At 39.3% G+C, this 27,876-nt stretch overlaps 1 protein-coding gene across 1 annotated transcript; it reads left to right on the plus strand.

Annotated features, from left to right (window-relative positions):
- Positions 1-27,876, plus strand: SLC9A8 (solute carrier family 9 member A8). Its single transcript, XM_040575824.1, has 16 exons — positions 1-154; positions 695-873; positions 4,724-4,804; positions 9,594-9,652; positions 11,152-11,235; positions 12,195-12,296; positions 13,014-13,048; positions 14,105-14,248; positions 15,531-15,669; positions 17,533-17,638; positions 19,573-19,689; positions 21,257-21,339; positions 23,094-23,205; positions 23,628-23,848; positions 24,902-25,048; positions 26,333-27,876. The coding sequence occupies exons 1-16, from the start codon at positions 27-29 to the stop codon at positions 26,438-26,440; spliced, it is 1,845 nt and encodes a 614-aa protein (XP_040431758.1). The 5' UTR covers positions 1-26; the 3' UTR covers positions 26,441-27,876.

A 27,876-nucleotide genomic window follows, 5' to 3' on the forward strand; every position in this document is an offset into this window, starting at 1 on the left:
CCCCCTCCCTCCCCGCTCCTACACGCATGCGCACCCTCCCACCCCGCAGCCCCCTCTCTTTTCCCACCATAGAGTCGGCGGAGGCTCCGGCTAGAGCGGCCACGCCGCTCCCGGAAGTGACGCGCTTTGAGCCGGCGGGCGGCAAGATGGCGGAGTGAGTGCGGCGGCGGCGGCCCGCGGGGGGGCGGGGGCCGTTCCCCTCAGCGGGAGCCTCCCCGCGCCCGGCTCGGGCCCTTGGGGCAGCCCGGGCGGCTGCCGGGCCTCGGGGCTGGGCTCTGCGGCGGGGGGCTGCGGGGCGGTGTGAGGAGCTGCGAGGAGCAGCCCGGGGGGAGGCCGGGCCCTTGGGTGGCCCTGAGTGGCCGAGGGTGGTCGCTGAGCGGCCCCCGGTGGCCGTGGGCCCGGGACGCTGTCAGGCTGGGTGTCGCTGCGTCAGGCTCTCGCTGCCCCCCGCCCTTCCCCCCCCCCCCCGGCTGCAGTGCAGGGTGTTTGGTGCCAGCACCACACGAAGACACTGGGCAATAAAAACCTCAGTGAATCCGAAGCTCCGCTGTTTGTCCGGGGTCAGAGAGCGCTTCTGGAAGCAGCCGGGATGTGCTGGTCGTTGGCACAAATCGGTGTGGTGTGGGGTTTCTTGGCTAATTCTTTATCGTGCTGCTCCCGGCTGGTGTAACCACATGTTGTATCGTCCTGACAGGTTTGCAAATGTCACCCATGAAGCCATCAATGCCACCCTCCGCACCACGCTGGCTGCTACCACCAAGCTGGTGGTACCTACACCTGCTAAACCTATCCTTCCAGTTCAGACTGGAGTCCAAGCACAGCAAGAGGAGCAATCTAGTGGCATGACAATTTTTTTTAGTCTTCTTGTATTAGGTGAATGATGAACTGAAAGTCTCTTAATCGCTCTTAAGCATACTCTGCATGTGAGGATGTGGGCTGACTTTCAGAATCATGCTGTTTTATGTCTTCTCTGGTTTTCTGTCTGTGGAGTATTGTACAGGCATAAGGGTTTAGAATAGCTGAGTGTGCGCACACAGAATTAATTACCTGACCTCCCCCAGACCCATGGAAACTGAGGCCCATTGCAGACCTTTTCACATTGATCTCAAAGTGCAAACAACATGTTTAATTGGCTTCACGTTCCTAATCAAGCACATGGCATGTGTGCATGTATGAGAGAGATGTTGTCAGAATGCCCTGCGGTGCTTGGATCTCTCTCTGAGGAGAGCATACTGGATAGATTTCAATTTTGATTGGTTCTAGCACTTCCAGACATCACTCAAGGAACTTTGTTATATAGGGCGGTATCAGAGGGTTGGATTTACCTGCCCAAGTACTAAAGTACAGTATCTATTTGTCTGTCAGGTTTCTAACATTCTTACCAGTGCAAGAGCTACATGCAGATTGCCATAGTTACGTTAACGTTGTTACACGTACACAGGCATTTTGAATGGCAGATGCACACCCAATTTTCTGCAGTCTAGGCTGTCATCGTTCCTTTAGTAGAATATAGCTGTCTCCTACCATCTACTTAGAGCAATGCTGTAGTCAAAACTGTAACAATAACAAAACTTTCGCAGAGGATTGCTTGTCTGTTTTCTTTTGTGCGCGTGTGTGCTTGGTTTCTCCACAGCAAGCTATGCTGAGAGAACCTTTTCTCTGCCAGACAGGTCAGCCAGTCTTCTAAGTAGTCACTCCTGCAGCAAATGGAGGAAATAATAGCTACGGAGTTGACAGCAGTGCAGAAACTTCTGCAAATCATTTGGATTTAAAAAGAGAAAAAAAATTACTTATTTCTACAGTACCAATTTGTCTTCAAAGAGGGCTGATGTTTTCCCGGTGGTCAGTGGCATAGTAGAATTTGAACAGAAACGAAAGACCAAAGCGAAATGCAGTAGTTCAGAAAACTTGTAAGACTAAAGTAAAATTTCTGAATATGCGTCTCGTGGATTTTAAAAGGTCAGAAGAACATTAAGAACAGAGCTATGATTTTTTGACTGTGTTCCAGCCTGTTTATGCCAGTACGATAGCTTAATGCGTCTTGAAAGCATCACCCTCAGGACAGAGGAGTTCCATGAACAAAGTAAAACTGGTATAAAAGCTTACTGTTTGTAGTTATTGCCATTCACAGTAATCTCATTTAAGAGTGTAGTAAGGACAAACATGAATGTGCCTACAATACTCTTAAATCTGGATGGTAGGTGCTGTAAAATGGCCTTTAAAATGTTCTAAACTGGGACAGACTCAGAAGCACATCTGTCCTGAGCTGCCTGTGTCAAATTCAAGCCCCAGATGTAAAGTCCCTGAAGTACTGTGAGTTAGTTTCCAATCCCAAATTTCCCACGGCTCTTTCATCTGTTCAAACGCTACTTCGTTTGCAATAGCCCATTGAGCCAAAAAGTCATACCTGTCTGCTGCTGCATCCATGGGATCCTGATTGTTTTACTCCTGATACGCGCGAGTGCCTGGAGGAGATGACGTGCTGCCAAATACAAACTGGGCAGTCTTACACAAGGAGTAGGTGACAAGCAGCTAAGGAATCTACTGGGCTGCCGCACAGTATTTCTGGTGGTGGGAGTCACTTCTTAGGCCACGGTTGCTTTTTATTTTATCGTCAAAGCAAAGTGAAAAGTAGAAAGAAGCTGGCACTTAGATCTGCTAAATGGAAAGCGTATTTGTGCTTGCATTGGAGTTTGCTGGAAATCTGTAGGGTACAGATACTTTATGGATCTGTCCCAGGCAGTAGCAGTATGGAATGCTTCAAACACAGTAATCCTAAATGTCTTTGGACGCGTATTATTCGTGCTTAACGGACAGGAAATTGATACAAAACTCAATAGTACTGGTGGACAAGCGTACAAAAACTGCTTGGGATACGTGATGAGGTTACTGCTCCAACAGTTTGGCAGCTGGTAGTCAAACGTCTGAGTTGCTTGTTAGCTCCTGAACTGCTGCAGTTCCTAGTACAGCATCTAAAGTAAGCAGTTTCAGTCTGCATTAAAGTATTGTTCTGTAAACACCAGTGTTTGAAAACTTATGGATCGATATTGTAAAGATTGGTGGTGTGGAAGTGGAGTAAATGTAGGGAAATGAGTCCTGCCGGTCTTCCTGAATGGAGCTGTCCCTGCTTGTCACTCAGCACCCACGGTTTTGGCCACGAACAATTTGTATTCCAGTGACAGAGCAAATATTATGGTGTATTTCTTGAGACCTTGCTCAGTTTGTAAGCCCATCCATTCCTATGCACATAAATAAAATGCTACGCTTGTATGTGAGCAGGGCGTATGAGATAACAAGGGGGAGAATGCAGGCATCAGTGTGATTCCAATTCCCTAGCGCAGGAGAGGAGGACAAAGAAAAGTGACATTTATGAGCTTTGTACTTTGAGATGCTGTGCAGTGAATGCAGATCATGACGGAGACGCCAGTAGTTCATAGGTGGTGTGAGCCAGCAAGCCACGCCAGTGCTCTGAGCTTCTTGTGGAACATGTCGCACCTTTCAGACTGTCAATTAAAAGCAGTGTTCTGAACCAGCTGCAGAGTTCTTTTGTTGTTGTTGTTAACTAGAAGGGGCGGTTAAACCGAATCACTAAGAGCGGTTCACAGAAGCTAGGTCACTGCAGTTACGGCTAGGTTTGTAAACTGCACAGTTTGAAAGAGGCTCTGCTGCATTTAGCAAGCCACAGTTTGATTCCACCTATGAAACGCTGTTGACCCTGCTTGAGCTTCAGTTGCTTTCTGACAAAATGCGAGCAGTAATAGTTTATATCCTAGGCCGCTGCTGAAAGATTCTGTAGTGAATAGAGTGAAATGCATGTGTTGCAGAAATGCAAGCCAGATGTTGTTTCTTTGTCTAACTCTTTGTTGAGCTAGATTAACATGGGAGAAGAATTGCAGTTCCAACATGCAGAATGTTCAAATAAAAACTGGTAGGAATTTAATAATCCAGGTTTATGCGAGTCAGGATATTTAAGCAGTTATCCATCCTGCAGCCTCATAGCAACACTAAACATGAGTAGTAGACTCTTGTCAGGTTCCCAAAACAAGAAGGAAGCAGCCATGAGACTGCTACTGGAACTAGGTTTTGGAGGGGTGGTGATAGCTTCGCTTTTGAAGATTTCCAAACTTGACTGGATAAGGCCATGAACAACTTCTTTGACTTTGAAGTTATCCCTGCTTTGAGTAGGAGGTTGGACTAGATGACATCAAGAGATCCCTTCCAGTGTAAACTTTTCTGGTTCTGTGATTATCCATTTACGTAAAGCCCATCTCCTCAAAGAGAGTCAGGTGTGAAAGAGTGTAGCGCTGAAATTTTAATTGAGGCTATGTGTATGTGTACTTACAGGTTTTACTTCAAAAATATGGAAATGTTAAAAAAAAAAAGGCATTAAAACAGTGTGTTCTGTATGACTGTCATTTTTCACAGCTAGTGTTCAGAGAAAATTTTCTTGTAAGCCGAATCAGCCTCTAAAGGCAGTAATATTAGTATTTTTAGAAGATAATTTTAAGTGCTAAAATTTGCCTTAGTTATTTTCTGTCATTTGTAGATTAATTTAAGTCTTTCGTTGAGAATTAGGAGCCTAAAATTTGGTTATTTTCATTAGTGGTATTCTACTAAATCATTAGGAAAAGATTTCCTGCATGCATTTTAGAAATACTACTTAAAAGCGTATTTTATTCTCTGCCAATACTTCTAAGTTTTCTACTATTTTTTTCCTTCACAGCTATCTGCATCATATTGGTGCATTTACTGATAAAATACCGACTTCATTTTTTACCAGAGAGTGTAGCTGTTGTTTCTTTAGGTGAGTAACCATGGCTTTTTTATATCAGATTTGTGTTAATTCAGGGACTCAGTAGTCTGTGCGTGAAATTCTGTGCTTTTGTGTGTTAGCTATCACTAGAAAGATGTGGCAAAGTGGATGCAGTGAACAAAACAACTAATTCAAAGAATTAAATTGATGAAAAAGTTCAAGAAATAAGCATATGTACAGAGAGTGGCCCAGCAAAATGACACGTGGGCACTGTGGGGATGTTGCTACCTGGGTACTTTGGCAACAAACCTCTGTTCTTGAATCCAGACTTGGATTTAGTCAAGCTGTGGATATAATTGTATCTTGAAAACTTGCCCCGGACTTTCAGATACTTAGTTATCCCTGTGCTAGATACCTAACTTTCCCTGTAATACCATGACAAGAGCTATTCCTATGACCTGAGGTAAAAGAACGCCACTCTTAATGATAATCCCATCCTTACCTAATTTGAACCAAATCCGGAGTATTCCTAAGCCTACAGTTTTACGTTATGGTAGTTTTACTTATTTGTGTGCTGTTGCCTCTGATTTATAAATGTGTAAATGAGAAGGAAATCAGGCCAAATACATTTATTATTTTCTGTACGTAATGTCTAACAATGTTTAGAGAACTTGGTTTAACTAACCCCGGGAGACAGTTTTCCACCTGTCTCTGAAACTTGCTTGCCAGCATCTGTGTGATATTTTTGCTTCTACTAGGAGTGACACTTTCACTGACAGCCATTCTAAAACTACAGCACAAAGAGAAAGATGCTTAACGGTAATCCTAACACAGCGTGGAGGAATGTGATGCTTGTTGGGCGGGTAGATTTTTGTCTTTCTCCTGGGCTTTGCCTGCTGCAATTTCTGGTACCTTCTTCTGTCATACCTCTTCACTGTGTTTTCACACCATTTCACAATGGGAGGAAATAAGCTTTCTGGTCCTTGTCAGTACCCCGCACTTTCTGGGAAACAGGAATCTTCTGGCATCTTTCTGGTGCTAGATTGAGAAAATCTTAGAGCTGTTACTTAGAAGAAAAACATATTTTCCCCAAGGCGTAACACCCTGAATTTTTAGTTGTCTCTATTTGATGCGTGCCACATCACGTTACCAGCATAGTAGAAGGTGTTGAAATTCAAAGAGAGATTGTCTTACAAGGTCATATTTGAATTTTGACATTTCTGTGCAGCTGAAAAACAGAGAGACCTCTAAGAAATCTGTCATGGTGATGGTGTGGATTTCCTGTGTATTGCATGCACACCTCATCTTTATAGTAGCAGCACCCCTCACCCATCAGACTTCTTGTGTGGTTAGGCTTCTATCTACATGGAAAGATCGGAGCTGCTGTAGATCATCCTGACTTCTTCATCCTCATGGAAACCACGTCTTGATTCCCTATTAACACACTTCTCTTTCCTCTCCTTCTTACACATTGCCATTGACGGGTGAGATGATTTGTTTGGTATATCTGCCAGCGTCTTGAAAGGTTTCAGAAGGACTTTACTCTCTTCGCTATCTTTTGTCTTTGTACAGAATTCCCCCATTTAAAGTGCAGCAGTATATTGCTTGCTCTTGCTGGCGTAGTTTTGCATTTTCTATGCTATCATTGCCATTATTCTGCCGCAGGCCAACTACTGGGCAGCACTGAGGTGTTAGGCACGTTTGTGTCACTGCTCCTGCTGAGGGTTGCAGGGAGCAGCAGAGGCACAGACATTCTTCTCTTTCCGTTTCTTGTTCTTGGCATCTCAGCAGCAGGGCAGGGATTTTAGCTGTGCTGGTACGTTCTGTGCTCCCGTCACTGCCAACAAAAGCCTGTTCATGAAACTGCTGAGTTTTCCTGCTATGGCTGTCACTATTACTCAAGATCAGTAAGGAGTATCAGTGCGTCATTTGTGTTTTCACACAGAAGCCGCATAAGAAACTCGCACAGTTCAGTTTTCAGTGTGCAAACCATTGCGTAGCTGTAGGCTGCCTCCCAAAGCAGACTAGATGATACCAGCAAATGCAATCCCTCTAAGTCAGGAGAATGTTATACCCAGTAGCAACCAGGCTAACAGATGTCCGGTGTCACTTAAGCCTTATTTATTTAGTTTATTGACTCAGTCATATTTAAACTACTGTGAGCTCTGCTGACAGGCCATGGCATCTGTATAATCATTGGAATCGCCAGCTAATTGCTGGTCGGTGAACCTCTGTTACTGGTAATGATCTACACAGCTGCAAGAGCACAGTTTGAGTTTCAAGTATCCAGTTTTGCTAGCAGTGCCAGAAGTGAGGTGTGTCCTATTTTAACTTGTAAATTAAACAAATGTTCTCGGGCAGTTACTGAGGACTAATAAATATGGCAGCTGAGCAGATAAGTAAGGTTTTCACAACTGTTTATCCTGCCATTGTCTAAGCTGCTCAGAAGATTGTTTTACCATTTCTAGTGCATATTAGTCTCCTGGTGAACAGGGCAGGAGTGCATTCTCTAAGGGTAGATTTTGATCTTCATCCTTAAAAGGTACTGGAATTTTGTTGGTAAAAATAATTGCCAGAAATTTTTTTCTCTCAGATTTGTTCCTGAAGTTGTTTGTACTAAGAAACTTTGTGTAATGTTATCTAAGGAATGAGGTTAACTTTTATGGACTTAACTTTCCAATTAGCCCCGTGACAAAAACACTGAGCTGATCTTGCTGATGTAATAGATGGAACCATCTGAAAGAAGGCTGCTTTCATCCATCTAGTGATAACAGAGGAGTAATTTGTAAAGATGTGTGGGACAGGTTGTACAAACCATCATCAAAGTTTCATTCTGCTGCTCTTAAGCCATCGTGGTGATGCGTTATTTTGTGCAGCCCTCTTCCATGACTTTGCTTAGTGTAATCTTAGTTTAATAGTACAGGTGTGCATAACAGGCAGCCAGAACTAGCCTGTCTTACAGAAAGATGTAAGTTGTGTAGTTCCGGCTTATCCTTTTCCCTTAACCTCTGCTCTTGCCTTGCACTTACATTGCTGGTCATTTAACTTTTTGATATCATGAAAGAATCTTCTCTTTTTGTGACACTGTTGTTAGGATCAGCTTATGATTAGCTCTTCTTCCAAAACAGATTGGGACTGGCCATTTACTTGAGCATCATGAGCTCACAGGATACCGATGCCCAGCCCAGAGCCTGCAGACCGGTTTTGCCTTCTCCCAGTGGTCCCATTTCTCACAGTTGTGCTGGAGCCCTTTCACTTCTGCAGAAGTGATTTAAGGGATTCTCATTTCCGTTAAATCCCCTCAAAACACAGTTTTATGCAAGGTTTATCAATGCTAATTCATAAAATACTGAAAGTTTCTTGGGAAGGGCACTTCTTGGAGTCTGTGTCCTCAGATGTATAGGGTCTGGTTGTTGGTTTGTTTGTGTTTTTTTTCCACATAAACTTGTTAAGTGATACAAGTGCTGTCTGTGCCAGTTGAAGACAGTGTTGCTACTCTGCAAAAATCAGAAACGTTATAGTTTGACTTCTACATCGTGACTTCTGACTTGACTTCTGACATCGTTTCCATCCCAGAATAGAAAGCCTGACTGTTAGTACTGAAACCTGTGTTTATCTGGCATGAGTGGCTGTATCTGCATTCTACCCTCCTTCAAAGGACACCAGACCTTTGATGTTCCTTCATTAACGTTTTGCTCTTCCTTTCCATACAAAGCATTTAATGGAACAAGTATTTCTATCCTCTGGAACCAATGCCTTCACATATTTTTGTATGAAAGAAGGCTTAAGCCTCATGGCTTTCTGTGTATGACACATCCATCAGCAGTAATCCATGTGATGCTATTTGTAAGACTCTTTTGATAGCTATGGTATGAGGGAATGAAAAACACATGGGTTACAGGAAAGCACACTTAACACTTCTTAGCCACTTCTTACCTTTTATTCAGTGTATTTCACTCCTGCATCTCAGCGTTTGATTATTAAGCCTTCATTCTATGAATAATAAAAAGAAATATACAGAAACACAGATCTGGAATCTGACCAAAGACAAATTCCTCTTAACTCCTTGGATGCAAGTAATGACAGGCTAAGAATTATCTAAACCTCCAAACAAAATCTTGTTAATTTGGAGTCTTCTGACTTATCCGTTTGAAAATGTGTGGGAGGAAAGAGCACAAAAATCTCTAACCAATGAGTTTGCAGCACCCTTGATAAAATTCTTTTGTACCTATATTAGTATTTCTGCATGACTTAAAATCCATGTAATCCATTTGGGAAATAGTTGTGACAGTATCCCCGCCCTGATCAGAATTTGTTGTCTACTCTGTTGCCAGTAAGTGCTATGATTTCATTGAGACAAAATTCACCTCTGTGGAGAAGTCTTTGATTTCACTTAAGCTGTGTTAATGCTGCAAATAGCATTGAAATGACATGGCTGTTTGGTGCTGTTGCAGAGTTATCTAACTAACAGCTTCCTGATTCTTTAGGAGGACAGGACAAATTTCATTTGAATGCATTTTAGATGAAAAGCCTTTCTGAGTAGTTAAACCACTTACCTTTAGGAACAGCGAACAGGGTACTGTCAATATGCGTGCTGACTATTTAGATATCCTAAGCAACAATCTCTTGTGTACGGAAGCTATGTAATTATGTAACATATCAGAAGCTATCTTATATCAGACCCCAACGTTTTTTAGGAATTTAGGAATGAAAGACCTGCTGCTTTATGTTTTGCCTTGTTTATACTTTTAAAACTTTGTTGACTGACAGTCTATAACAGTTAATGGAAACAGTGGTGTGTTTTGTGAATTTTTAATAATATTATCTCATTGTCTCCTAGGTATCCTTATGGGAGCTTTTATAAAAATCATAGAGGCTCAAAAGCTGGCCAACTGGAAGGTATATTTGAAGCAATTAATTTTTAATTACAGAACAAGCTCTAAATGTTTGAAATAAGACTTGGTAATATTGGTTTCTTTAGAGGTAATTTCCAATAATTTAGTATTTTATACTCTATGCCAAATATTTTATTTATTTTTTAGTAATAATAACACCAAATATTTGATGTCATGATCCTGCTATTCATTTTCTACACAATATTTATCCCCAAAAAGAGGGTACTATGCATCTTGCACTGTGGGACCAGTTACAGTTAAAAGTACAGCAATTCAATTATTTCTCTTATATAGTTTTTGGCTAGATTTAGGCCTTTTCTTCTTTTTAGAGTTAATTTTGTAGGTGTTTAAAAAAGTGTTTTGATACACTGTAAAGTTACATGTTTTACCTGGAGATGCTAATGTAGGTTTCACAGAGGAAGAAAGGAGCACCTCTCCAGAATAGCTGTGCTAAAAATTAAGTTATTTACTTATTTTATTTGCACATACTTAAAACTGTAACATATTATGAGGTTGAGAACAGACACTTCACAGAGCAATCCATTCAGCATGGCATGTTTCTTGGTACTCCAGAGCTTCTTAGGGAAAGACTGCCAACACCAGTGTGCTTGAAGCAGCAGGATTTCTCACACTGAGACAACGCAAATGTGATTTGAGCTTTACTTCCAGCAGAAAATGTAAGCAAAGCTGCTGTGCAGAAGGATGTCCTTGTCCTGGAACTCCGTGATTTACATTATGCAAGGAAGTAAATGTTAACAGAGATGATAACCAAACACGTGTGACTAGAGAGGTTGTGGGAATCTCCATCCACAACAATATTCAACACTTGGCTAGATAAAGCCTGGGGCAACCTAAGTTGCTCTGAGTTGGCCTTGCTTAAAGTAGGGGCTTGGATCAGAGACCTCCAGAGGTCCCTTCCAACCTGAATGTGTGATGCCATGAGATCTTATGTGTTTCTTCATGGAGCTACAGAGACTTTGCCAGGGAGGGAGAATCCTGGTAGAAGTGTCCCCAAGAGGTGAAGTCTACAGTGAAGCAAGGGTTTTGCCTCCTGCAGTTTATCCACATAATCAAAGCAATGGACTCTTCGTTATTCCTGCAATAATAATTAATGCAGTATTTAAATTGTGATTTTGTTTAATAGGATCAAACAGTTTATTCAGATTAGATCAGTGAACTGATTGAAATCACAGTGAATTGAATTGCCAGTTTTAAACAGGATTTATATTACTAAAGTGAAAAATCTTGATCTGAGTAGTGAATTTTAATCCTAGCTTGAGGCTTAGTATTTCTTGGCAGTTATTTTCCTAAAGGAAGACTTTCTTTCTGCTCAGTTGAAATACATTAAAATGTATAGGTTTTCAATCAGATGTAGCTTTTTAAATGAAATGTGATACTTCCATTTTTTTCATTGTTATTTTTTAATAATTTCCTTTGGGAAGGTTCAGTGTTATTTCAATAATCATGATATCCTTCAAATTATGCTTCATTTTTGTTTTGCAGGAAGAAGAAATGTTTCGCCCAAATATGTTTTTTCTGCTTTTGCTTCCACCTATTATATTTGAATCTGGATATTCATTGCATAAGGTTAGCCAATGTCAGACACTCATTTTAAATGCTGAGGTTTTGTTTGGAGTAGATTCTGCTTTAAGTTATTGTAGTGAAATCTAGAATAATTGCACTAAATTACACCATATTCATTCTCAGGCAACTGAGAGTGCAAAAATAATAAGCTCCTTCAACCCAGAACGCAAGGAATTTAGTTTGTTATTGTTAACTGAATGTTGGCAAGGTGGTAGGTGCAGCACAGACGTCATTTTCCGTGGTTGAAGAGGTTTCTTACCTCATTGGAGCCCTACAAGGGTTGATGTGAAGGAGGCAAAATGGGAAGGAGTAGGAACAGAAGTGGGAAAGGTGGGGTTGCTCCTTATGTAAAGAAGGGGAAGGGCGAAAAAGATTGCAAGGGTTTTCACTGTTTGCCTGAGAGGCTGTTTCCATGGACATTTCTCACAGTGCTAGTTCTGGCAGAAGCAGTTCTCATCCACCCTGTGTGCTGCCTTTCTGTTTAAACTGTACCACGGAAGAGAGAGAGAGCAGTGGGAGACAGTAATACTGTGAGTGGTACCATCGCTGAAGACTTTTCTATTCAAAATTGCAACCTAAAGAAATGGACTAGCAGTTGGGTTGTTTACAAGTCTTTTTCACATGCCCTTTCTACAACAGATGGATTCATTTACAGTTTCATCAGGTTGGTCCAAGTGCTTCTGAAAATTAAATTGCTCATCTGAGGATTGGTTTGTTGTTATAGTACCAAACTGACATCCCGACCTGGATATCATAGGGTTTTGCTGTTGTCCTCAAGAGAGCAAGCTCCTCAGACAGATTGTGTGGATATATGCCCTAAGATACCTGGAATAAAACTAATGAAGCCTTATTATTTCTGGAACACAGCTGTGAATCAGAATTTAATTTAGATGTAAACCTGAACCATGACTTTTCCCTCTGTCCATTTTCACTGATTTACTTAATGTGTTATTGTGTTCCAGGGCAATTTTTTTCAGAACATAGGCTCCATCACGCTATTTTCTGTATTTGGCACAGCAATATCAGCTTTCATTGTAGGTGGAGGAATTTATTTCCTGGGCCAGGTAAGAATAACTGCTTTGAAGCACTTACATTTATGCCGCTTGCTCTTTGAAAGTCCATTTTTCAAGAACAGACAAACATAGTGAAAGTGAATTCCTGGGTCACAAAGTCCAGTTCTTTGCTATCATGCTTCCTCAGAGGCAACGTAATATAATCCCTTACATGCTTCATGTTAAAAGCAATTAAGACTTGAGCTGAGTTTTATTTTCTTTTGCTTACTTGATCTTCCCACTGGAAGATTGTTCCAAAACCTGCCTTCTGTAAGAGCCATCTTCTTATTTCCAGTGTTAAATTTACTTGTCCTTCAGTTGACAGCTTTCTTTCACTTCTCTGCTTTGGTGTTTCCTCTTAGATCAGTTAACCCAATACATAGACGTAGATGATTACGTCGTCTTTGAGACTTCATTCTGTTAGGCCAAACAGTTGATGCTTTTTGTCTTTGCCTCTCACATTTCCATTCCTTTGACTGCCTTGGTTACTTTACTTACTTGTATCTGTTCCAGTCTGGTCTGGTCTTTCCTGCTTTGGGGTGACCAGAATTGTAGCAGGGTAATGTTAGGTTGGGTAACATCATTACTATGTTTTTTATTATTATAATTTCTGATATTATTGTGTGTTTTTTCATGATAATGAGCTTAAGATTTGATTAATGCTTTTATTTGTAAAAATAGCAGCAAAATACGATTGATTGTGATTCGTTTATGTTTTGCCTATTTCAGGCTGATGTAATTTATAAACTCAACATGACAGACAGGTAAGCTCTTGGGGAAATGGAGTAGTACATGAAATGGAGCACTCATCAAGATAACACTGTATATGGGAAATGCCCTGTAGTTGGCAAGCTTTTCTGGTTACTCTTTGGATTGCTTAGATTCAATATTGTGTATTACACCAAGAAATTGATCTAATGCTTCTAAACCCTATTACGATGCTCTTATTTCCAAATAGTATCCTGTGCTCAGTTGTTTTGCCAGCCAGGAAATACACTGATGTTTGTTTTCTTTAAACAACCTTTTAAGTTAAAATATGTAAACTTTGATTAGTTGACATGATTAATATATATGAAAAAGGCATGGCTTCCTCGTCCAAATAGAGTCTTAAAAGACATAACGAGCTTTTCAGTATCAGTAATGTAGATTTCTCAAGAACTTGGCAAAGAATCTAATCAGGTTCTTAGGAGGACACCAGCCCAGAGTTCATTTCTGCATTATTTTTGGATTTTGTTTGCTTGTTCATTGTGTAGCAAAATACAGCAGTTTTCTGTTAAAATCCATAAATAAGTCAAGTGGCAAGCAGGAAACATAACAAGTAAAACATGCATGAACAGCAAAAATCTTCCTTATTTGTTACAGTATTTGATTTTACACAGCTGAGCAGTCTCATTGCCTCTGTATTGTCCATCTTTGGATTCCAAAGTAATGAAATTTTAGCTGTTCCTTTTAGATGTTGCTTTTTAGTGCTCCTAAACAGGTAACACTACACATATATGACACATGGTTTAGGCAGTATCTGTAAAATTGTTTGTTTTTTTCTTACTTAGTTGGAGTGAGACATCGGTACTGTTGCTGAGAGCTGGGAGCTATGTATTTCTCAAACTTCTCTTCCAGCTACACAACAACTTTTCTCTTTGAAAAACAAAACCATCCCTTTTGTCACTTCAAGTTCTTGTTAATGGGAAGAGAGCATAACCTTTTACTATGTATAAACACTGTAAGACATAACATCTTTGTTACTAGTTTTTAATATAAGTTTAATAGGTACATATTTTTCTTTCATCTAGTTCTCTTTTTTTTGTTTTGTGTTCTCCCAGTTTTGCATTCGGCTCTTTAATATCTGCGGTTGACCCTGTGGCTACTATTGCCATTTTCAATGCCCTCAATGTGGATCCTGTACTTAACATGTTGGTTTTTGGAGAAAGCATTCTCAATGATGCAGTCTCTATCGTCTTGACCAAGTAAGTGCATTTGAACAATACGTGTAGGGAAACAGCAGCCACACTTTTTTCTGTTGATTGGTTGTTCAGATATACAGGAATTCTTCAATCTGCTTTTGGAACAAATCATGTATTTCTGGTACAATGCTGAATTTTGTACTATTAAAAGCAATTCAGAGCATAAACTGCGTAGGCAGGAGACATTAAATGGTTGTCTTTTTGCAGCTCCCTCAGTGCCTCATCAAATTGACCCCCGGTTGTTATGTAAGTCTGCAAGTTTATCAGATCTCTTTCCATCTTAGGATCCTGGCAACAGCAAACCAACATGCATCCTTTCAGGCTTGCACAAAAATATTTATCTTGCCAATTTTGCAGCTGTATCTCCTGTATCATTGGCTTATACCTGGAATCACATTTCAGTCTGTGGGGGATACATTAACATCTATGCAATAGGAACTTATTTTGGGGCTATCACAAGGAACGAGAGCATCCAATATCTTTATCATTTATCCATGATAGTTCTTTGTGGCTGAAAGAGTAAAAAATAGAGATATATAGCCGTATTTTCATATTATTGCTAAAATCAATAGATATCACTGTGCATGCATACAAGTAGTAGATCAGCTAAGAAGGTAGAGAAGTTAGAGTAATTTTCCTGTAACCTAATAGCTTTTTAATACAGTCATGGTCCCTTTATGGAAGACCGTGAAGACTAAGAGTATTCAAATAGAAAATTAGTTAGAATCCATACCTTTTTGCATGGAATTCTGTGAAAGATATTCCTGAAATGCAAAGAGATTTATTCTCTTTCCTCTTAAGAACGTCTTTGTTTTTCTCCAGTGACCTTCTTGTCTCTCATTCACACCTAAATATTTGATGAGACGTGTCCTTGTTCATTTGTTTTTGTCTGAGGATCACGTGATCTGACTTTTCTCTTTCATGCCCAGAGTTTTTACCACAGCAAAATGTGTTTTCCTTTCAAAGTTTGAAAATTGTTTTGTAATATTGGGCATTATCATAGCCTATTTACACCACTCTGAGAAGCTTCAGAAGACCAATGCTGGATTTCCAGATTTTTGGCAGAATTAGGTTTCCCTTTGGGGATTACACTAAGACTTGATTTAACATCTTTTGACATTCCTCTTGTTATATATATATCACAGTAAAAGCCTTTTAAAAGTACTAGCAACAAAGAAATACAAGTCTTTTTTGTTGTTGTTCTCAAAAGCTGTCTGTCTTTTTTGGATCCAGGCTTAGAATTCGTAACTGTTTCTTTTTTTATTATTATTTTTTATTTATCCAGCACTGCGGAAGGTTTGACAAGAGAAAATATGTCAGATGTAAGTGGATGGCAAACCTTTCTACAGGCACTGGGATACTTTCTTAAGATGTTCTTTGGCTCTGCAGCACTTGGCACACTTACCGGCCTTATTTCTGCATTAATATCCTTTTTTAATTTTGGTGATACACAGATAGAAATTGGTGAACTTCAACACTCTAACAGTATTTCCTCTCCCATATTCTTCAGCATTCCTTAGGGGATGTTTCTTAACAGAGATCATTTTGTTGGCTGAGGATTTTCTCATGCTTATTTTGTTTTTGTATTAGTGTGCATGGGTGTATATGAAAAAGTTGCATCAAATTTTTATGAACATAATTAAGGTCTGAAATGCTGTATAGTAGCTTATATTATGTGCACTGGAGTGTTATAAAATATGGTAATTGTTTTGTAAATTCAGAATGCATTAATTCCATTTCAATACTGATCCGTTTTTACAAATACATGGCTCATTTTCTACATATGTAAAACAGTTAATTTAAAGGAAAAAAAAGCTCCTTTTCCCAAGGGCTTTTGAGTCAGACCACCTCATCTGCCCCTGTGTATTCAGCCAGCTGAATGCAGATACTGTTCTATTTGTTTTTACGTGGAGTTATATTTTGCCTTTTCCACTTGCATGCATTGGTTGCTAAACAACCCAGAAGCTTCTCTGCTGAGATAAGGAAGGATGTTTAAGTCAGGTACCTTTGTTGAGAGCTTGCTTTAATGTTAACATTGAATTCACCATAGGTAGCTTTTCTGTTCTAGGCTCATGCAACAGTTATTCATGTCATCTGGGACATACCGTTAAGTATTTTGTTTGTAAATAACAGGAACAGATTGATTAAATACTGACATGTTTTCTCTTTTGGTTCATTAGCCTGATTCCATGAACTTTAAAATTATTCCATACATCACAATAAAAGAGGGAGACAGATGTTTAACGTTTCTTTGACTGATACCTAAATGATACCAAGAGAAAAGCTGCTTAGTTGCCCAGTTACAGTTATTTGTGCCCCAGAGTTAGATTTCCCCCAAACATGCAAAATTTCAGTGTAGCAAAGGAAATTTCTTAATAGTTTCCAGCATTAGTATGACTGAAGGTTGTTGCTGTTTCCTGACTCAGGAGGAATGTGAACTTCCATGTCACGGGCCTTTTATCCTCTGAATTTTATCAGAGATGGTAAGTTCAAAGTTGAGACAAGGATGTGATTCAAGGAATAAATGAACATGTCTCCTCACTGTTAATATTACTGCAGATCTGTCACATCCATTTGAAAGTAACTAGAAGTCTAGTGACTGACCAGAAAAGTTTATTTGCATGCTTAGTGTGGCAAATAACTAAACAAAATCTGAGGCAAAATCTACTTCTAGTATTTAGCAGCTGTGCTGCAGAACCACGCATGAGATGCAAAGCTGAATTTGCAGCCCTTGACAAATGCCCACACTTTTGACTTACAAATGTGAAGTAAGTTTTAAGTATCTTAAATATTTAAGACAAAAATACATTATTTTTGTTAAAAGAGAACTGAAAACTGTTTTATTTTTACTTTGCTGTGTCATAACTCTCTCCTGTTTTTAGGAAAGCCTTTACTATTTAACAATTTGTTGTGGCTTATTTACAGTAGTTTTGGAGAAGAAATTTCGAAGACTGAGTGTGTAGGGAGATGGCCCTTGTAGATACAAACAATTTAGCATGCTGTTGTCAGTGTTGTGTAGGTACATCAGCAGAACTTTTCTGTCTCTAAGTCTGTCCATTCTGACAGGGTTCTACCAGTGGTAGGTTCTATAAGAAACACTCCTCGTAAGAAATTACTAATCTTTCTACACTTGAGTCATGGGACAATTTGTAGACTTTATTAGCTATCCAGTAAGTATGTACTGATTAAGATTAAGCATAATCATCGTTTTGTAACGGAATGGTAACAATTTAATTTTTTCTTTGGATTTTTTTGACTTACCTTTTCCATAACGTTTTCGTGTGTACGTGCTAAAGCACATTGATTTAAGGAAGACACCCTCCCTAGAGTTTGGGATGATGATTATCTTTGCTTACCTTCCTTACGGACTTGCAGAAGGTATCTCGCTCTCAGGTGAGTAGCAAAATGAGTATGTGCAAGTTTCTTTGATAAATTTGAGTAGGTATTTTTGTGTGTCTAAGAGGACCCCTGTTTTTGTTTTACATGTTTTCTCATTTAACCTGTGCTCTTACTTTTGACCTTGCCTTACTTTAGGGGAACACTTATTCTCTACTAAATGTTATAAAGGTATAGAAAAGATGATCACAGTTTTCATAAGCATTAGCTAGCCAATGCAAACAGTATTCTCCCAGTTACCTCTGCCTAACACAGAGGTAGGATTTCAGCTGCATGCTGTAGAGCTTAGCTGTGTTAGCTAACTTAGATAATGGCTGTCCTACTACCCAGTAGCTGTTTTTTTGCACGTCCTTCAGTGAAGTTAGCTGAGACCAATGAATATTTTATGTATCTCTGGACACCAGGTAGCAGTTCTTCCGAGGGCCAGGAGAAGAGGCTTGCAGGTGAACTTTTTCCATCGTCCTGCAGAATCGAGTACAAAGACCAGGATCCAGTTCTGCTGGATACCTGGATACCCAACATCCCTGACCTCTGCTGATTTAAGTGGTTTTTGAAGGCAATCAGCTTCCTGTCGCTTTCTCAAAGGAAAGTGGAAAGAGATGCAGCAGTTAGTTTAATTCGTACATCTAGGGAATCTGCTTGGTTCTTTTTTTTTTTTGGTATTGTTCTATTTTTAATTTCATTAAGATCTTGGTGTATATGATAAGAATGTAAGGTAGATGATGTCAGTTGCTCTTCCCATATCCACCAATGCTGTAACTCCATCATAGAAAGCCACCATGTTACAACTGATTTCTTCTGGGTTATGTTGTCAATTTTGGTCAGTTTTGTCACAAGGAGTACAGTAGTCATTCTTGAAGCGTGCTACTAAATTCTTCCACAGTCCTAGCCATCATCTCAAATGACATCCTTCTCCGGTGTAAGTCTATGCAGCAGCTGTGGAAATGCTTAAAACTTCCTTTAAGATATCTAGCTCCCTATGAACAGTGAACAACTGACAGCTTCTGTGATATGTCTTGAGCAGTTAGAGATATAGGTTGAATTTCAGATTCTTCTTTCCCATAAATAACCAAGAGCTGTTAAGCAAGGTAGATGGAAAAATCCCAAAGATGCAAGAATACAGTGAAATCTGAGACATCTGTTCTGGCCTATGATATCAGCTGCTGTACCTCCATCCAAGCTGTGCATGTCATTAGGGGAATTGAACTCTATAATGGTAAATTAAGTGGCTATTGTTAATTTCTGAAATCACCTGTAGTAGCTGGTGTAGTGACCTGTATGCTGGAGACAAGGCACATTCTGCACAGTAGCGTTCCTTACAGGCCCTACACAGTGGGCTCTGTCATCCCACAAAGGTTATTTTTGCTCTGAATTCTCAAGCCTCGCTAGCTTTCTCGTTCTCAGATTGATAGCAAATTGTAGGTAGGCAGTCTTCCTTAATTTTTATCATTTGGTACACCTTACGGGAGTGGATTCACACCCATGCCCTGTTGGTCTCATTCTGCTTCTGGAGGAGCGATTGATTGGCTGATGAGCATGTAGGAAAGAATGACACACGTTTCTGGGAGAGCTAAATCATACAGTTCTCTTGCCCCACTACTCTCAAATTGTTTTTATTACTTTTTGATCTCATCTGTCTATGTGTTAAGGAGAGTGAAAGGCAGGAAAAGCAGTCAAGAATCAGTTTATTATTTCCCTTACTTTTATGGGAAAGCATGACGTAACAGGGATTTATTCTAGGTTGCAGCTGACCTATATTGAACCTCCTAGCATTTAATATGACCAGTGTAATGAAAACAGCATGAACAGCAGTGGCAATGGAAACCCCGGTCATTGCTTCACAAGCTTTTGCGTTAATATGGGGTGTAAATACAAACAGTATTTTCAGCATGCAAACTATTCTTCTGTTGACTGCTGCATTTTCTCTACAGGTATCATGGCAATCCTCTTCTCTGGCATCGTCATGTCCCACTATACACACCATAACCTCTCCCCGGTTACACAGATATTAATGCAGCAGACACTGAGAACTGTTGCTTTCATGTGTGGTAGGTGCTACCTTTGGTATATGACTAATACAGTTTAAAAATTGATTTTCATGAAATTATGATTCCAATGGGAGCAGGAGAGATGTGAATTCTCCTCCAGATATTCATATGTCAGTGGTACATTCCTTTAAGAGACTTCCTAATAGTGCAGGCTGGGAGGCAGTCAAAAGTCACCTTTCCTGCCATCCTGGATAAAACATACAGTAAATCTTCTTCTTCTCCCATCCTGCAGGCTCCTGCTAAGATTTGCAACAAGATTGATAACCAAGTAGAGATCTCTGACTGCTCTGGTCCACTTTTAGTCACAGGAGATGGGTTCTTAGCAGTATTTTTCTGTAAATTATTTTGGATATAAAAAGCTGCTTGCAAAAACAATAGCTTCCCAGATTGAAAAGTTGGTTTTGGAAGCGGTCATACAGGCAGCACAGTGTCCTGCAGCCTTTCCGTTGGTTTATCAAAGGAAAACTTTTGAAGAAATGACTTGATGCGGTATTATATTCCCTGTTTTTTAGGGGATGTCATGAACATGTTCTATATTGTTTGCAGAAAGATGCATTTGGAACATGGTCAGGGAGTGACATTGCTGCAGACTTAACCACTCACTACCTGAGCACCAGTAGCTCATCAGGTTTTGTCTTAATCTATTACGAATGCTAAAAACCATGCATTCACTCAAGTCACCAAAAGAGTTAATTTAAGCTACTGATAATTTCCTACACATTTACAGCAAGTTTTGGCTATGCAAATGAAAGTAGCCAGTATCCAAAGCATGAGCAATAATGCATTATGCTGCAATAACTCAGTTATCGCTACTGTCTGTTTAAAACCTTCCTGTTTGTAACAGCCTCTATGATAAGAGATCTACCTTGCTAGGACACCTACTAGAACAGTAGACTTAGGAAATAGCCTCACTGTGAGATTCTGCAATGCTAAGAAGTTGGTACTTTGGAAGTAAAATGTTCGGATGGAAGTAGTCATTGCGTGTTGGCGGTACTATTTCAGAGTTCCAACCATCACTTCTAGAGGTTACTAGAATATACAAAGGTTGGTAGATCATACAATGCAGTATTTTATTACAGCGAAAGTTGTGAACTCCTACAGTTTATAAGAACTGAAAGTATTTATACATTGGACACTTTATAATAGTGCTCAACATGCGATATATGAGACTGTGTCTGACATCTCAGTTTTATAGAGAATCTGATTTAAAGCTGCAGAAGTTGTTAGTGATTGCTCCTTTAAGCTTGTGTTCTACAGCTTGTCCTTTATTCTTAAAGTAAAAAAATTCCTCAGTCTTTAGAATAAAGAAAAATTTTTAGCACAAGGTTTTGCTAGCTCATAATTATTAGTAATTTACAGCTGAAAAAAGCCTGCTACACACAGACTAAAGTGCAGTCCACCAACAGTGAGTATCTGGCTTTTTTGCATAATGGCATTCATGCTTATTTTGAGCATTCAAAGGTCAGGAAATAAATATAAATTTTATGTACCATATGTAATAACTTGTAATAGGAATAGAGAAGGTTTTACAGAATTCTTTATTTCAAATGTGATTTCTCTTTTTCAGAAACGTGTGTTTTTGCATTTCTTGGCCTGTCAATTTTTAGTTTTCCTCACAAGTTTGAAACATCCTTTGTCATCTGGTGCATAGTAAGTATTTACTTTTTTCAAACTTGTTTAGGTACTTTTTTATGGTACTTGTGGGGAAAAATAAACCCTTGCACTTACAATATTTTAGACAATTTGTTGGGTTTTATAGGTTTTTATAAAAATATCTTTATATTTTTATATATTGCACAAAGTTAATTCTCACTAATAGCATGAAATTATTAGTTTTGTTCTTAGCGCTGTGGTGTATGTATGCATCAGCCGCCTTTAAGGAATTCCGGTTAACTGTTATTTTGGAACCTCAGCGTACCAGATTTTTACTAAGAAGGAAAAGAACCCTACTTGTTTTGAACCCTGCTAGATTTATTAAAATAAATCTCAAAAGATTTCAAGATTATTATAAATGCCAGTTTATTCCAGAATTCATTTCCCTGGAAAACAATCCTGAGTTACGTACCTTTAGCTTCATATGAAGAATTTGTGTGAGTGGGCAGTTTGTAGAAACGGCAATGCAAACTAATATAAACTCAGCTACATTTTGTCACTCCAGGACTACAGCTTTTGTGTCTTACTGTCATAGATATTTGCAGTTTGTTTATATTAAACCAATTTAGTCCACACATCACATTTTCACTCTGAGCTTGCCTTCTTTAGAAGTAGCCCTTACTCAAAACTTCTCTAATGTCTGTTCACTCTTTCACTTCATTCTTAATTCTTTTTCTTTCTTTCTTTCAGTGTTTTTTTTGTAGTAATACTTTGGATTATGTTTCACATGGCATTTCCCTACATCTTTTGCTGTTATAATTAAGTGAAACATGAACAGTACATTCTCTTTGCAGAGTGAAAAGAGGAAAATGGGAATCCATTTCCCGTCACGTGCCTCAAGGCATACTAGTACATTTTAGTCCATGGCTAAAAGGAAGAATTGTTCTCTACAGGTTGGAGATTATGATATCAGCGTGGGGAACTGCTCTTTGCTGCATTGCACATACATACCTAACTTCCTTATCTAATATATATCTAAGGTGTGAAACTTCCTTCTCTGTAGCATTGCCCTCACAGCCATAATGCAAATTGAATAATTTTAGGGTGATTCATAAAAGTAAACAGCACAGTCCTTCAAGGATCCTGCTGACTAATTCTAGGATATTTACCTTTGTAAGGTCTGTTTGTGGTGGAGCTTACAAAGCAATGCTCTTGTGAAAAGCGGCTTTTCTGAGTTAGAGTTTTCATTGTATTCATTGATTGTCTGTCATTAAAGCAATGGTACTTTTTTTTTCCCCTCACAATGTTGCTTGGATGTTTTGTGTATTTTATAACCATACCCGGGCAAGTGTTGAGGAACTGAATTACATGCCATTTGTTCGGCTTCTGGCCTTTTTCTCTGAGGAACTGGTCCATGGGGAGACAATAGAAATATCTTAGCCTCTTAGCTGCTGTGCCAAGGGAATGATTAAAGGAGCTGAACTGAGGAAAACTTTTACCCAAAGTAATTCTTGGTCTCTCTGGAATGCCTCCTGGGTTTCATTTATTTATTATAAGTAAAGTAGTGTCTGGTCTCTGTCAGTGACAAGTCTGGTTTAATTTCAGTTAATGCAAAACGTTTAAATGTTAAATTCCACATCGGCTGATGCTGAGAGATATTTTTATGCTGGTTTAGCAACACACCTGTTTATAAGACTTGTGGGTGATAAGAGTTTATTCACCTTAGCTGGTACAAGCTAAATGCAATGCAATTCAGGCCTGGGTGACTGTAACACATCAGTCAGTCTTTTGCTTTGATTTTTGTTTTTCAGGTACTTGTTCTGTTTGGTAGAGCAGTGAATATTTTTCCACTTTCGTACCTACTCAACTTTTTCCGTGATCATAAAATCACCCCCAAAATGATGTTCATCATGTGGTTTAGTGGTAAGTGAAAGCTGAAAGTATGGAGGACTGGAAAAGAATGTTTAATCTCTTTCACTTTGTGGGCTACTCTGAGATGAACTGGTTTTCCATCTGTGGAAAACTTAATGTTTGCACCGTTCTCAAACCCAAGTGCAATAGATATGTTCTTTCCCCTTTGTGCTAGGGGACCGGGCAGCATAGATTCCAAATAAAACTTTTCTGCAAGAATCTACTTTCCTAAAAACCTAACTGCTTCAGTCTGAAAAACAATACCTGAAGGCCTCTTATTCATTTTAGGATGGTAACCAAATGATAGATAAATGGGTGTGGCATAGGATTGTAAAAATCTTTTAAAGATGGAGGATTCCTGTTGAGTTATCGGGGTGCTAAGGACTAACAATGGTGCTGATTCACTCTTCATCGATTTACTCTTCTCTCTGAAGGTCTACGTGGTGCAATTCCCTATGCCCTCAGCCTTCATTTGGGCTTGGAACCAATCGAGAAGCGACAGCTCATTGGGACAACAACAATCATCATTGTGCTGTTCACAATTTTGCTGCTGGGAGGAGGAACCATGCCCCTCATCAGACTGATTGATATTGAGGACTCCAAAGCACGCAAGAGGAACAAGAAGGACATTAACCTTAGCAAGACAGAGAAGATGGTTTGTTGTTGTTGTCTTATTCAGAGGATTTTTTTTTCATTTTCAAAGAAAAAACTAGTATTTTACTATTTACTGAAAAGTAAGATGGAAGTAATGGAAGTATGGTATGAAAAAGCCAAGCAGTATCATTTTAAAATATCCCAAAAACAGAGCTTGGTTAGTGTTTACACAAATAACTGGACAAAGACCTGAAAGTAATTTATCTTAACTCAATCTAATTATAAATTGATCCATACAAATTAAAGTAACCTTAAAGCATAAGACAGATGAGACAGGATAGATTCTGTCATATACAGACAGAAAGTAGCTAGGGTATTATGAGTCATAAATTAATCATAAAAGGCAGATGGAAATTATTTTGAAAAAGTCACAGCAAAGGCCATGAGAAAGTGGTAACAACAGCACCTCTGCGACTGGGTTTTATTTTAAAGTCATTTCTGGCTAAACAGAAGCATTGAAGAAAACTAACAGCCAGGCTCAAAACTCATCTGCTAAAGGGAGGAGTATATAAAGTATCCTGGGAGCATTTTCCTGTTTTGTCCCAAACCATCAAATTGATACACACAGGGTATTATTCTGTGGGGTCTGAAGAACAGCTTCTCTTGGCGTAAGGCTTTAAGAAAGTTTGCAGCCTTCAGAATTAGTTTATTCTGTTTACAAAGGTAGATGTCTATAGAAAGAGCTCAGGGGTATGGCGTGTTCTGAAACAGGGCTTGTTTTCAGTGAGATGTTGACATTAAAGTGTTGCTTGCTATATAAACTCATCATTCAGCTCACAAGAGGAATCTGTCCGTAGCAATAGTACAAAATTATGGAATATTTGAAGCCTTTCACCTTTCAGCATGAAAAGGGAAGCCAAGTGACTCTGGGAGTCAACAGCTGGACAGATTCATACAGCCATAAGTCCTGGTAGGCTGAGGTGGTAATTTCCATTTTGTTCCGGCATGGGAATTGGTTGTGAGAAGGAACAGAGCAGAGTAGGGAGGGGATAAAGCAAGCTGGAGGAAAGAACTGCAATATTTCTCAGGTTATTGCAATTTGTGATATTTCTAGGGAAATACCATAGAATCCGAACATTTGTCAGAGCTCACAGAGGAGGAATATGAAGCCCAGTACATAAAACGCCAGGACCTCAAAGGGTTTATGTGGCTTGATGCTAAGTATTTGAATCCTTTCTTCACCAGACGACTCACACAAGAAGTAAGTCTCTCTTGTTTTCTTGAAGAAAAGAAACTCCGTGGTAGAGTTGGTTGTCATTTCACTCTGCACCATTCAAGACTCAAGTGCAGCCATGCAACTTCTACACTAGGAAAAGAGAGCCATGTAATATCTTCCTTGTGCATATGCAGAACAGCTGTAATGAAAAGCTGCACTGTAAAATTGCCGGTTGGATTAAGTGAGCACCCCTGAGGACTACCACAATTAAAGTTAAAAAGCTGCATGGATTTATTGAACTTGCCTTTAAGCTTGCAGATTACCATGAAGAGTATCAGCAATTACTACTGATTCTAGGAAAAACTACTGCCACCTGTGCAGAGCTTTTAAAGTGCTATCACACAAAGTTGCTGCCCCTTACTGTATATGGTCCTATGAATTCTTGAGCTGTGATTTTTCTGCAGAGTGCAGCTTTTCTCTTGGAACTATGAATAAGGGTTGCAGCCTTCGTGGTTTTTTTTCCAGACTCCTTCACTGGGAGGTGAAGACTGTGGAGCTGTAAATGCAAAGTGGCACCTGACCTGAACAAGTAATTTAACACTGAGTGGCTCTGAGAGGTGTAAATACTGTGCCATTTTCACTCCAGGTCTTAGAAACCTGAGATATCTTGGCCATATCACTTTTTTTCTAATTTGCCGTAGAATTAAGTATTTTTGCTGTGCAATTAAACATTTTCTGTACAGTGTGCCATCTTCCTAGCCTGCTCAAACATACAATTTTTCTTATTTTGTACCTTTATTTTCAAAAGAATGCTTTCAGCACTTTCCTGCAAGAGCCAGAGGGGGCTTTTTTGTTTGTTTTTAGTAAAACCAGAAATGAATCAAGAAACTAGGGCAAGCATCTGATTTGTAGTTGGTAGCCAAAAACGCAGGCAGCCATCCAGATGGCAACCAAAGGCTAGAAAAATAAGTATGTGAATCACCAAAGCAAGCCACAAGCTTTCCCCTGTCCCTGGGAACACATAGAGGGGAGTAAGATTCGAAGAAAGGCCATCTAGATGACTCTGACTGTTAAAATCCACAAAGCAGAACTGTCTAGAAAAAACAGGTAAAAAAAAATCGCTCAAAAATATCACCCCTGGAAATAATTACTAATTGATTGAGCACTTGATGTGTTCTGGTAGGAAACAGAACAGCTTTGTACACTTAGAGACCACAAACAGATTATTTCCTGAGGAATGTGCTAAACTAGGCTTTCTCTTTCGCTCTCTCAGACACACAAGTAGTGTTGTAGCTCAATAACAACTGTTCTGGGTTTCTTGTGCCTTAGGACTTGCATCATGGGCGCATACAGATGAAAACCCTCACAAACAAATGGTATGAAGAAGTACGACAAGGACCCTCAGGATCTGAAGATGATGAGCAAGAGCTGCTATAGCAGACCAGGGAAGGAGTGCAATGAGTTTATCATTTGATCTTCAAAAAGTGGATTTAAGTATCAAGAGTCTGACTGCACAATAGCTGGAAAATTAATAATGAACTTTCCGATTTGGGACATATCTTGTTCTGCGTATTTAGATATCGCTAGTCAGTGACTGAACCCCTGAAGTGTCAGACACTGGGCTGAATAAAGAACTTTCCAGATCCTATAGCATAGCAGACTCCACACAGCCTCTTAAAAAGCAGAAACATCTGCTATGAAATAATGACATTACTATGTCATTATGTTTAATGCGAGGTCTTCTTCCTATTATGAAATCTGCTGTGTATGTGTGAAGTACAAAGCCACTGTATGACTCTGCAAAATAGGATGAGTTGCACTTTTTTAAATATATAGATGTATATATATACACACACTCATTCACATGGAGAGTCTTGACAGTTTATACTGTGAATTTGTTTCAGCACTAGTAAGGGAAGTTGGCTGGAATAAATCTATAACTTATGGGATTTGCACATTATGAAACCAGAGAAGATAAGTACCTTGACAAAAAGCAGATGCTGCACACTTAAGGAAGCACCTATTAAAACTGGTATTTTTGTCATTTAAAAATTTCTTGGTTTCAATTTTATGGTTTTATTTTTTTAAACTATTCTGAGGTGTCTAATCCATTACAGTACTGATTATGGCATGACTTGCGGGGGTGGGGGATTATACGATTGTACAGAACTGCATTTGAAATTGTAGTTTTAACTTTTTTTTTCCTTTACTTAAAGCCAGTTGCAGTTTGTCTGTAGTTGGTTGTTGCTGTGTTAGCACAGTGGCTTCAAATCTTAGAGAGCAGCAGCTTTTGTTTTACCAAATTCATGAAGTGCCCCTAACGCTCCAGAATTCACTAGTGGAATTTCTGAATTCTGGTTGAAGCAGAAGCAGCATTTTCCACATCGTTAGTTTGATGAACTAAATGTGTACATGGGGAAGGAGAGTTTATAAAAATAAAATCCAGGTACAGAAGGCTTAGTATTGGACATTATGAAATCATCCTCAGTTGGGAAGTGCCAAACAGTGTCCATTAAGTTGTCTTGGTAGTATAATTCTTCCTCTTACGCTGTTTCAAATTAATCAGTATTTCACTTTTTCTACATGGCATAGTTCATTTGCTCCATTTGCATACATCTAAACAGACAGCGTTCGTTGTGTTTGCCATGATTACACATACAGGAATTTGCTGTCATGACTGATGCAAACGCCTCATCAGTTATTTGCATATTCATTGTTGAAATGTAAAATTGTCGTTCTGCTTGTAAGTTGGACATGCAAGCGGACATGTTTCTCAAAGCAAGATTTATTTTCGGTCTGGTTTTGTTACTGGGGTTTTTTAATCAACTGCTTACCAGCTGGGAGGAATAAAAGTTCAAGATTGTATTTGGAAT

Source organism: Cygnus olor, chromosome 16, assembly GCF_009769625.2.
Source record: "Cygnus olor isolate bCygOlo1 chromosome 16, bCygOlo1.pri.v2, whole genome shotgun sequence".
Classification (NCBI taxonomy): Eukaryota; Metazoa; Chordata; class Aves; order Anseriformes; family Anatidae; genus Cygnus; species Cygnus olor.